A 12540-nucleotide genomic window follows, 5' to 3' on the forward strand; every position below is an offset into this window, starting at 1 on the left:
TCTACTCTTTTTTTTTCCATTTTCCTTTTTCTTCCCCTTCTAAGAGTAAGCAGGCAATTCTTTGTAGGTTGGATAAACAGCATTTCAGCATTTAGAAGCTTTATCTCCAGACATCTAATGGCAGCATGCCAAAAGAAGGAAAGCAACTCTGACCCTTCCTGTATACTCAAGACAAAAGAAATACCTGGTGAGAGTTGTGTACAAAACATAATTTCTACTCCTCGTCCACTGTGATGTGGAATTAATATTGACACTTTGATTGTCTCCATGCAAGAAGATGTTTTCCCGGTAGCCCTAAATTTGGAACAGGTTGCATTTGGTTTATGTAACATGAAATATTCTCTACTAGTTTAACAATTTGTGTTTTCTTCATGAAATTCTTAAAAGTAGATATTCCTGTACTTCCACCAGTTCCAGAAGTCCCAGATGGGTGGGCAATACTGGTGTCTATTTAACATCAAATAATAGAGAAAGCTGGTTCTGCAACCAGAAAGCAAGAACAAGAAAAAGAAAAAGTGAACAAAAATATTGAAATTAAATGAACAATGCTTAAAAAGCCAGAAGTTTTTACTTATATTTTACTGTTCTTAATTCTTCTGAATACGAATGTGACATTTTTATTAGTTTTTCCCCCTACAGTTTGATTAAATTGTTAATAACTACTTTGCTCAGGCAATCTCTGAGCCATTCAAATTGTAATTTTACTTTACTAGAGAAGGTTTGGTCCAGAAAACTTTCTTCCTGGAAAGAAATAGCCTCTTAGCTCATGGAAGAGAAGAAGAAAAACTTAATTCTAACCTTAATGCTGACACTGTGTTCATAAAAATGGGCAGATTAAGCAGGGCCTGGCAATTCATCCACTTGAATTTAGTAAGAGAGTTTTCATTCTCTGTTTGGGGTGGGAAACAGACATTGTAGCAGCTCTGGGATTTGGTTTCTTTATCTCTAATATGCAGATAATCATCTGTATCTCACTGTGCAGTGTAAGGATGGAGGGCTTGACCTTGCACTTTGGCAGAATTTAGTCCCACAAAGTCTAGACGAGTCTGGTAAGACAGGAGGCCTGCTCCCCTGAGTTAGTTATGCCAGCATTTGAAGGATCAGTCTCCAAGTTTTTAATCAGTGAACACTAAGTGCTTTTTGAAAAGGTAAACGTTGAGCTGGATCATCTGTCTACAAATAACTCATACCACTCAGCTTATTCCTACCGGTTTAAATTTCTTTTTATATCCCATGGTAAAACTGTTTCCAAAATAAGCTCTATCACATGGGATTTTATTGCCGTGATGAAGTGTAACCTTGTAATGTCTATAGCTACGTGATGCAACACAGACTTTTTTCCGAACAAATTTTAATACCTTTTCCTGGTGCAGTTACAGACAAGGAGTAGCAAATTATGCATGTCCCATCAGTTGGTGAATAGCCCTGTTGCTGAATTCCTGAACTCTCTCCTGGTAGCCAGTTGCCCAGAAAATACCGTTCTTTGATGGAGAGGGCATTTGCTGCATTTAAATCATTCTTACTTGAGCTGAAAACATGACAGTTATTAAGAAATAGACCCTGCCAGTTGCCCTTCTTTTATTTTCATCCAGCGTCACCGAAGCCAGACAATTCATGGCTTTAATAGAACATACAAGGCACATGTGGTAAGAAGAGTTCACTTACAAGCAGCCAAAGTGAGTGCAACCAAGCAAAAAAGTGAACAGTTGGTGAAGTGAAATGCATCCCTTGCTTCAGACAAAAATACAGTAGAATGAAAGATGCAGTAGACTGGCTTTCCCTTAAGCAGATCTAATTTCAAAATCTGGCCCTGGAGAGATGAACTTTTGCTTTAATTGAGGAGGTGGATCCCAGCTCTTTGTCACTCCATCAGTCAGCACCCTTTGCTGTAGCTCTAGCAATATGCTGCAGAAGGCTGTAGGATTTATTCCCTGCGTGTAGAATAAGGCTTCCTGCCTGGTGCTACTTAGGGCCCAGCATGGCCTGGCCTGAACAGCACAGTGCGTATCCCATCCTCTTCCTTCTGACGTTGGCCAGTGTCCTTCAAGACAGAGTCATAGCCTGGTCTCTGCTTTCCCCTTGCAAGGCTACAGTTGTTGGTGACTCGAGAGTTTAGGGCTGTTCTTTACATCTTGTCCACCTCCTCCTCAGGCATGGGCAAAGCCTTGCCAAAAATCATTCTGAACTGAAAAAAAAACAAGGGGAGAGACATTGCTCAGGTTGCAGCCTGATGTTTTGAGTTTCCCAGTCTCTAGCTAACATCATGATTTCGTTTAAAAATGGTATTAAGAGTAAACACAGACCACTGTGCAGGCCTGCCTATGCAAGCAGTAGTGTGTGGCACAACAGGGAAATGCAAGATAACAGTGCCAATAGGGTGAGGAAAGTGCTTCATTCCCCCACCCTGCCAATTCCACCCATAGATGTGGTGATCTGCCCTGGACACTGCAGGGGAAACACAGGTGTGCTTTCTGTCCGATCCTCCGTCCTGTCCCATCAGGATTGAACCGTTAGTTGGGACTTTAAAAAAAACTGGTTTTCCATGACAGGTTCTTCTCACAGCTGTAAATTCCAGCTGTATTCTTTTTCCTGCTGCAAATTCCAGCTGTTTACTTTGCCTTTACTATGTCTCCTTCTTTATCACTATATTCCCATGCTTTTCATGCCAGCTCCACAATTAACACCGTGGTGGATACTGTTTTTTATGGGGGGGGTGATAAAGTTTGAGAAATTGAAAATGACAGAAGCACTATTATAATCAGGGAGAAATTATGAACGTGGTGCTGGAGACTTCAGGCACTGTCTCATTGCAGCTTGGAAGAGGTGTTGTGTGTACCTTAGCAGGTGAGGAGACTTGTCACACACTTATGTACCATAGTGGGCCCTAAGACCCAATTTTGAGCAGGAATGAGATTGTCTCCAGTGGCACGGAGAGGCTGGTGAGTGTGTGGGTGTGTAACTGGTAGAATTAAAAGGATGCAGACAAATACAGCACTATAAACTAGAAAGCACGGATGGCTGTATACTCTGCAAATTATAGTCTTGTACGGTATATTTTGTCCTTCCCTGGTTTTCAGTATGAGATGTTGTAGCCGAGGGGTTAGCTGTCATCCATGGCGTTCCTTCCTTACTACTCAGATCTCTGGCTTATAAATGCGTGCTGCAAAATTAACTCAGGGAAGAGTGGAAGCAATGTGAAGAAGGAGGAATTGGTTTAGGGGCATGGTTTGCTTGGAAAAAAAATTATAAAGAAAACACATTGAGTGTACGAGCTGTGCATGCTTTAGACCTGAAAAAAAAAATACAGGGACTGCAGGCCATTTCTTTCCTGTGTTGTATGTGGAGGGCAGAGTTTACACTACTTCTTAGCAGATGCTTTTAAGCATGGACCCAGCCTCGTGATGATTTACCAGGAGGACATCATCATCTTTGGACCTTTGCCTATAGATTTATTCAGAATAAAAGGCAGAAGGACCCTTCTGGACAATCTCCAGGGTGAACAAGAGAAAGAGTTACTTATAAACTGTTACAAATTGGTACTCGGTAATGGCTGTAGTGTTGATCAGACAATATAAGAGGGCCCCCAGTGGTTACCGACTTAACAGCTGCATGTAAGTCAGCCAGTGAACATTTGCTTGTAGCTGCTCTAGTTTTGTTTTTATTGAAGAGCAAGAAGCATAAACATGGGACACACAGTCTAGAGGCTGCTTAAAGGGTTTCACTTGTTTAAAGAGTATATTGAAATGTCAGGGCCTTCCGTGAAAGGAACAAGTTGTGCGTTGAGTTGGTAACACAAATTGGGCCAGGTCACCAAAAGCAGTGCATGGGGTGGGGGGTGGATCTTGCCTGCCATGCAAGTAACTCAGCAACTCTGCAGAGTGGGTAGCCGGTGCAAAGACAGGGGATCCCCAAATGTGAGTATATGCTCCGCATGAGACTGATTTTGTTTGCTTTTGTAGCTGGTTATCAAGTTAGTTGCTGAGGTAATGGGCTGCACCTCAATTAAAATCCACCTACCCCCACTGAAAAATTTAGTATTTGTGTAAATATTAAACATTTATATGAATATTAAATGCATTTATTTAGAATTGATTCATGTTTACATTTTCCCACTATCTGAATAAAGATTACAAATGGAAAGTAATTTACTTATGCAGAAATTCTGCATGCATCAAACTCATTTGTCTACCAGCAGCGGGTAAACCATCCTCATCCATGTTGCAAGGTCTTAACCATGTCCAAACTCATATCCTAACCATGTAAGGGCAACAGTAAGCAGCCGTTCTGTGCTGTACAGTGGGTACTTTGTTCTTACCTTCCTTATGGAGTTGTTGGATCCATAATGTGAAGGACGTGCTGACTTGTTTTACGATGTACCACATCAGGGAATGCAGTGCATGGTTTTCTGTTAGATTTTGAAAAGTGCAGGCTTTATATTAAAGGTTCATTTCTTTTTCATCGTTCAGCTAACTCATTTGCACTGTAATGTACTTTCCTATTCCTCCTCCTGATAGTTGCTGCTTTTATACCTATTTTGCAAGCCATATTTTTAGTTTAATCCAAACGGCAGTTGTCTAAAATTCCATAGCATTGCTTATTTCTTACCTATAACTCTTAATAAAAAATAGGGCTGTGCCAACCTATTATATCCTTAATAGAATATTCTAATGGTTATTAAATCAATTGACTCTAAATCTCACTTTAATAAATGAGTCAGACAGTATTTTCCAATTACTGTCAGCCGCCACCTTTCCAAAGAGCAGATTATTTTGATTGAATTTTTTAAAGCTGTTCAGCATTTTTTTTTCTTTTTTTCCCTGAGTAAGAGCAAAGAGCGGTGGCTCTGTTCTGCAGGGAAGGAGAGCCTCTTGGACTGTATCTGCCACTCCATTCCATTTCAGGTTTATCCCAAATGGAAACTGAAAATGTGACATTTCACCGGCCCTTTATTTATTAATGATATCATACTTTGCACTTCCATAGCACCCTATGAAACTGTTTGCTAAACATGAAGAGCTAGACAGGGGCCAGCATGTAAACAGAGCCTTTTGTATCTTCTTTCCACACCTGGCACCTCTGCAAGAGCTGCTACACCCTGGCTTTCATGCCAGTGGGAGATAAAATGCTGGCCATGCTTTTAAATTCTCTATGGAGAGCAGAGCAGGGACAAAGCCTGGTTCTCTCATCCTTCTGCAGTGCTGTGTGACCCAAGCAAGCAGGCAGTTGTGTGCCCAGACATGTTATCTTAAACCTTTTCAAAGGCAGGTGGCAGTGATTCCGGGTCTTCTGTGTATGGTAGCTAGTCCTGGACTCTTCTCCAGCTCCACTGTCCCTGTTGTATTAAAAGTCTTAAGAGATACTAATTAGGTCAGCCTATTAAAGTAGAAATTAAAAATTAACACCTCTTCTTTAGAGGTGGATAGTCTGAGAAACACAGACCGTACTGTCATGCCCAAGGTTGTCAGAGTAAGCCAATGTTGGAGTTTGGAACAGAATCCAGCACTCCTGGCTCTTCTGCCAACGCTATAACCTTATCTGTCTCACAGAATCACAGAACGGCAGGGGCTGGAAGGGAACTCCGGAGGTCATCTCGTCCAACCCCTCTGCTTGAGCAGGCACACCCAGAGCAGGGGGCACAGGAATGCATCCAGGTGGATTTTGAATGTCTCCAGAGAATGAGACTCCACAACCTCCCTGGGCAGCCTGGTCTCATGTTCTTGAATTCAAGGACTGGAACCTGGCCCTTTGTTCTGAGGATGTAGCATAGAGCAGGTCATGTGCACAAAACACGTGAAAAAGAGTGTGAGGGGAGGGATTGATAACTCCCTGAACAGTGGGACTTAGGAAAAAAATTATTCTATTAGTTATACAAATGTAGTCATATTTTAAATGCGGTCTTTAGAACTAGGAGACTGAAAACATTTTATTTTTAAGAGAAAGCTTAGATTCTGCACAAATTGATGTCTCTTGCCTGGGGAAGTTTCCCGTCTGCCCCAGGCAAGTGGGTGAGGGGATTTTTCAAACCCTGTTTATAAGCCTTTAGGAAAATCGGATTTGCAACATGCAGCAATCAAAGTGGTTTTGATGTTTGTGACCAGGAGATCGCCTCGGATCTGAGTGATATGGGAAATACAATAGGGTCACATTTAATGGGGTTCAATTCTTCTTGAACAAGTACAAATACTGTGTAACTAAAATCAGGAGTGCATGCCTTTTTTCCTACTTTTTCCTCATTAGCTAAGGTAATGGACAGAGAAAAAAGCCTTCTCTGTCGTCTGTAGCTCCATATAAAAATATTTCTTTTTAGGAAGTCTTTCTCCCTTGGAATGTTTGAAGAGCTCCCCGTTCAGTGTTCCCATGCTCAAGAATGATTAGTGTGGTTCATTTACACTTTGCCAACAGTAACTCTGTGATTTGAGAATTGGCATCGATTATCTTCACCTTGACATGTGGAAGATCCAGAGATGGAGCTCCCTTTCTCCTAATTGCTTTGACTGTGTGTATCAGCACAAACAGTTTGATGAAGAAACTTCACCCTACAGGCTTTCTAGCCCATAATTACCCTTTGTGGGGACTTGCACCATCTTCAGAACTACCCGTTTGATAATGACTCCAGCAAGGATCTGAATGTAGGAGAAATTATATGATCACAAGTGGCAGTCTGTACATTCCTCAAAATTGATATACAAGTTCAGGAAAGAAGAGGCATGTATATATGGTTTGTTGAGCCTTCTTCCTCTTTTCAGTGCTCTGTTCTGCAGCTTTGCTCACAGCTGTGTGTTGCTGCCTGTTGGGAGAGCATGGCGTACAGCCTGCCTTGCGGGATACGGCTGTCTCTCTCAGATGTACAGAGTGGTGCATGCCAGGTTGGTTTTCTTCATGCTCCCCTTGATGGTGCTTGCTTGGGCCATACTTGTCTCCTCTCAGCAGTAGCAAAAGCAGAACACACTGGAAGGGTTTGTCAATGAAGGTGGAAATGATGGTGGAAAACCCCAAATTCCAGGCAACTCTTGAGAATCCGCTAACATTTTCCCTGCTATGGAAATAGTTAGCATATATTTGATAAATGGTTGCTAATTTATCTATAAAGAGTTACAAATGTGTCACCTACCCCTAACCTGTGCCTGGGAGTCTATTGCACAGAGTATGTTCAGCCAGCAGAGCCTGACTGCCAGTGTGCCTGTCTGGGTGGGACAAGTACCCCTGCAGCCTGTGCTCCGCTGCCTCAGTGGCAGTAGTCCGTGGGCACGGGATTGATAGGACTGGCCCTGCTGGGCTGCCATTTCACAGCCCTCTGATAGCTTTTCAGTGTGTGGCCATTGAACATTGCTTTCATGAAGGGTTGGGTAGAGGATGAAGGGAGGTCTGCGGTTTGCTGTGTGGGTGCGTGGGCGACACTCAGCCATGTTTGTCTATACCTGTGGCATCACTCCATTGTCTAAGACTGACAGAAGGACAGGAGAGTTAAAAAAAAGGCCACATGCTGAAGTGTCCATTTTAAAGAGCCAAAATGGAATCCTACACTCCTCTCTCAGTCACTACGTGAAAAACACGGTTTTACCATGAAAGGCAATGCTGTTCAGTGGAGAGACAGCTCCCCAGTTACGGACTGTTGTCAGGGCAGAAATTTTTGTAGTCAGCGTGTTTTTACCTGTTTACCCCAAAGGAGATACCCTGCCACCCAACACCAATTTTGTGCAAATCTTTTGGCTTTGTTGGTTTTCATCCTCCCCTTACCTTCTCATTATAAAGAGCTCTGACACCTTGCAGAAAACCACACGACAGTAGTTTTCAGTAGTCCCACCTGCAGAACAGCCACCACCGCCTGGCTTAGCTTGTGCTGTCTAAAGCCCACAAATGCCCACCCTTTACTAAAGATGCCGTGACTTAGGTGAAGGCTAAATTTTGCTTTTGGAGTAATGGGAAGTGAAAGCTGAGGGTGACCATTGATATTTTTTCAATTCTGATACGTTACTAAGGATCATTTTGAGAGGATGTGTGGCCCCACTCAGCTACACAAGCACCGTGTCGTGTTTTCTTTACATTGGTGGGCAAGATTGTTGTGTGCAGTACAAAACGTCGTCTCTGCTGTCACCATCTACAGCAACTGCCAACTGTGAACATCCGTCATCATGGTCACTAATCACTGCAGGCAGCGCTCTGTTTGGCAGGAGGTAGGCAGCGTGGCATTTAGGTGTTCAGGGCGGGCAGAGCGCTCTCCTAAATCACTCCTTTTCACCTGAGAAACAGTAGGGAGCTGTGCCAGTCACCAAGCGCTTTATTCCCGCTTGATTTTTAATAATCAGATACAGTATTTACCTGTGAGATCAATGCTACTCATGTAGCACACCGGTGACATACAGAAGGACCTTTTCTAAGCTGCGCTGTGGGAATTGAGGCCTCTGCAGCAGGGCTGGAAGCCACTTCTTACCTAGCAACTGTTTCTAAGTAGGACAGCCGTTGACTGCCCTCATGGCGGAGTGGATGAATCCTGCAGCACCCTCAGGAAGGGAACCTGGTGCCAGGCACCAGCCGGCCTTGGGAGGACAATGGGAGGAAGCGGAGGAACAAGCGGCAGGGAGTGGGAAGGGTTTTAAAGCCACAGGACCTTGACAGGAAAGCTGCGTCAGGAGACGCACGGGGACTTTTCTGAGCTGTTAAGAGAAGAAATGCAAATAAAGGGAAAAAAATCTAGGATTGTCAGAAAGGGAGCTGGGAAAACCTGCAGCTTGCAAAATGTTTCATGTATGCCACTGGGACTGAAGACATAGAGCAGGAGTGATGTGAGGGTATAAACTACCCTGTCCTGTCATGGTGGTTTTACAAGAAACGCTACGTCAGCGACAGTGCCAAAAATGCGTGCATTCGCAGCTCTTACCCATGATGGGCGGGATGATGTGTGATTGGCGTTAAATTGCTCATGCGCTATTTTGCAAATGTACTTGGTCGTGATTGGGTGACTCTGCTCAGAGATGATGTTTCAGGTCCCACTCATCATTTCCTACTGAAGTCTAATGCTCTGCATTCCTGTTTGGTAGTATTTGTATGTAGGAAATCTGTACTTTTAATTCCTAGTTAAGCTTTGTACATTCTGAAACCCTCCAGGTGAAAGAACACATTAGCAGGCATACATGGTAGGGGGTGTCCAGTTTCCTGAGCTTAGGAAAACAAAAGATCTCTTCAGTGGATAGATCGTGTTAGAGTGGCTCTTCGTTAAGGGCTGTGGTGAATTTCACTTTTCCTTTGATTTCTCCCACAGATGAAGGACTGAACCATGAATGCAAACTCTGCAATCAGACATTCGACTCTCCTGCCAAACTTCAGTGCCACCTGATAGAGCACAGCTTTGAAGGCATGGGGGGCACCTTCAAATGTCCGGTGTGCTTTACAGGTAGGAGGCAATCGCTGCTTGTCCTAGTCATGCCCTTAGCTTGTGCGTGCAGAAGTCCAGTTACAACTGTGTCATGTGCTGGCTTTAGGTCAGTTTTAGGAGGGAACATTATGTTCATTCTCATTGGTAATATTGATTAGAAATTGTTTAGGAAGCTGAGCTTCTTGGAAGGACAGGCATCCATCTGTAAGAACTGCATTTCAAGCTCTTCTATCAGAAGTTTGAGTTTCTTGTAATTACAGAAGTGCTACACTGTTACCTTCCACAGTATCATGTTCATTACCTTCATATTCCAAACTTGCTGAGGTTAAAACTGCCCATAAATTTGTGCTTTAAAGCTACAGATGTTTCATCTAAAACAATATAACTCAGAGCAGAACTTGGCCCCACAGGCAAAGGCTGCTAGGCATAGCCTGTGCAGCAACATTCTCCTCTGATCGGGTAAGAAAGCCCACTTGCATGTGTTTGTTGGCTTGTGGTGAGAAGAAACACCCTTGTAATGTCCTTTAGAAAGCAAACCATGCTGCCTTGCCACAAGTCAAGTTCTGCTCTCCCCTGACACAAGTCCAAGTGTGGAATAATCCTCCCCAAGTCAGTGGTGTTATTCAGTAGTAAAACCCAAGTGAGAAAATAACTTGACCCAGTAGGGCTAAGCACTGCAGTGTTTTGGCCATAATGAGGAACAGAAAAATGCTGTTGTTGGAAATGAAAACACATTAAAAGGATGCCTACAGAGTTCTTGTGAGTTTTTTTAAGGAATTCTTAATAGAACATTTCATAAAATGATAACCTAAAACATAAGTGTTAATATATAGCTTACATGCCCAATTTTGCTTTACAAGATGGAAATCAGAGATAATCACAAACATGACAAAACACACTTTGGGTATTCTCGCATCAATGGCATGCTAATTCTGGAAGCCATTCAAGGTTTCTGTTCTCCATTAATGGGAGTGAAGGATTTTCATTGATAGGCAAATAGACCCTTTAATACCTTCATTTTACTTCTCTTTCTCTGGCAACTCCCCTCCCAATAAAACCTAAGTGCGCACTACAGAGCAAAATTAAAGCTGAATTTTTCATCTCTCGGATACAGTGGCTGGTGATGATTATTACCTCACTGTGTTCAGGTTTCACGCATCTCTGTGGGTTATAAAATTTAAAAAATACATAGTTCATCTTCACTGCACAGCTTGTCATAGTAATGTTTGAGCGCAGATAGTACTGCCATAAACAGTTTGCCTGTTAGGCATTAGTGTTCAATAGTTCTTTCAGTAAGGCATTGGTGGGTTTTTTTGTAGTTTTGTTACTGATTCTACTAATTGCTTTCCCTTGTCCTTGTGGATGCATTAGGAGGTGATCTTTTTTTAGTGTAATGCCATGGGTCTTCGATTTCCAAGTTTGGGGGAGTTGTAAGTGCAACATAAAAACTTGCATATGTAAGGAGTACCCACTGACAGTTCTCCTTGTGAGCAAGATCCCTGATAAAACTAATCCTTTAATGTTTGAGCCAGTAGCCTTGTGAAATGTGTTAAAGAGTGTGGAGATAAGTCGATTCCAATCTGTGTGAAACACTTTTTCCTTTTTGCTGATGGGGTAAATAGACACTGAGCATTAATCATAAACAATGGTGGTTTATTAGCAATATGCCATTAAATTATGTCAGCATGTCTTGCTAGAATATTAACAAGAAGTAAAAATCACCAATATAAGTTTTGTATGGAAAATGGAATCTGATCTGGTTTTTTTTCAGGGTAATGAGAAATGTGATTAAAATGTATGACTCAGAAGAACAATATTCTGATGTTTTTTGTTGTCTTGCAATTAGAATAATTTTAATGATTAGGAGTGGAGTCAAAGTCAAATGCCAGCATCTTTAATAAATCCTTTCCTTGCCTATACAGATTAATATTGTAGATGCAAACTTTTTTAGGTCACAGTGCACCAGGCATCCATCAGAAGTCAGTGCTGCCAACCCAAACACTGCCTCTGGCATATACAATTTAATTATTAATAGTATGTCTCCTAGGTAAACTGTTACACAGTCTTAGGGCCTTGTTTTGTAGTCATTAAAATTGAACATGTTTATATTATTGAAACCCTTGCATTCAGTGTGTAGGCAGAGTTGATCTTAAAGTATCTAAAGAGAATTTACCTGCAGTTCTGTTTCACATTTATAGACATTGCCCCAGTGTAGCTGTGGGATATAATTTTTAGCATGAACACATTTAAATACAGAGCTGTTTGTTAGCTTTAACTTTAGGCACACAGAATAAACAGGACTTTGGCATCTGTGCTTTTCAAACCTGTTGGTTGCTAGGAAGTAAGTTTTGTGTGTGTTCAAGCAAAGTGCAGTAAACATAAAGAAATAATTCTGAAAAGAAAATGGCATTTTTAAATTCTTTAAATTTGAAATCTTCATTGGTTGTCCTGTTAGGGTCTATTTCTTTTCTTTGTTTATCTGTTTCAATTCATTCATTTTAGAAGAAGAATCACACTTTGTAGATAAACAGTGTTCGTTGGTACCCATTATAGCAACAGTAGAATGTGAAATCAGAGTGCACCAGCCTAATTTTACCTCTTGGAATTGCTGACTGTTAATGGGAAATTGCTTATAAAAAACTCTTCACCTGCAATATGAAGTAATGAAAAGCTTATTGTTTGTCTAATATTCCAGTGTTTGTCCAAGCAAACAAGTTGCAGCAGCATATTTTCTCAGCCCATGGACAAGAGGACAAGATCTATGACTGCACACAGTGTCCACAGAAGTTCTTCTTCCAAACAGAGCTGCAGGTACCACACTTGTTACCTGGGGGTTATAATAGCATTATGTATTTGATAGCTGAGTTCAAAGCTTTAATTGCCATGACCTCCTATGATACTTGCTTACCATCAGGATGGGAATGAGGGAAGGATGAGAGAAATTGCAGGTGGTTCAACCCATGCTGCTTCAAAAAGGTGCTGGCAGAAAGCCACCTGGTACAGACCTGAATTTTGGGAGTCATCTTTGGATTCTTGCTCTGTAGGTTGTTGCATCTCAAGATGTTCTTGAGGAGAGAGAAATGGGCATCCTATTCTGTTTGATATCCGTAAAACATTTACTCAAGCAGTAAAATGGAAAATAAGCATATTCTTTTGTCTCCAAATGT

General features: G+C 41.9%; 1 protein-coding gene across 9 annotated transcripts in view; it reads left to right on the forward strand.

Annotated features, from left to right (window-relative positions):
- ZNF521 (zinc finger protein 521) overlaps positions 1-12540 on the forward strand; it is a 237488-nt gene that overhangs the window by 193281 nt on the left and 31667 nt on the right. For all 9 annotated transcript variants that reach the window (XM_064442835.1, XM_064442842.1, XM_064442843.1 and 6 more), the window contains 2 exons: positions 9260-9391; positions 12069-12184. In XM_064442835.1, the coding sequence (XP_064298905.1) occupies positions 9260-9391; positions 12069-12184 (248 nt within the window). The remainder of the gene's footprint in view (positions 1-9259; positions 9392-12068; positions 12185-12540) is intronic.

This window comes from Phalacrocorax carbo, chromosome 2 (genome assembly GCF_963921805.1).
Source record: "Phalacrocorax carbo chromosome 2, bPhaCar2.1, whole genome shotgun sequence".
NCBI lineage: Eukaryota > Metazoa > Chordata > Aves > Suliformes > Phalacrocoracidae > Phalacrocorax > Phalacrocorax carbo.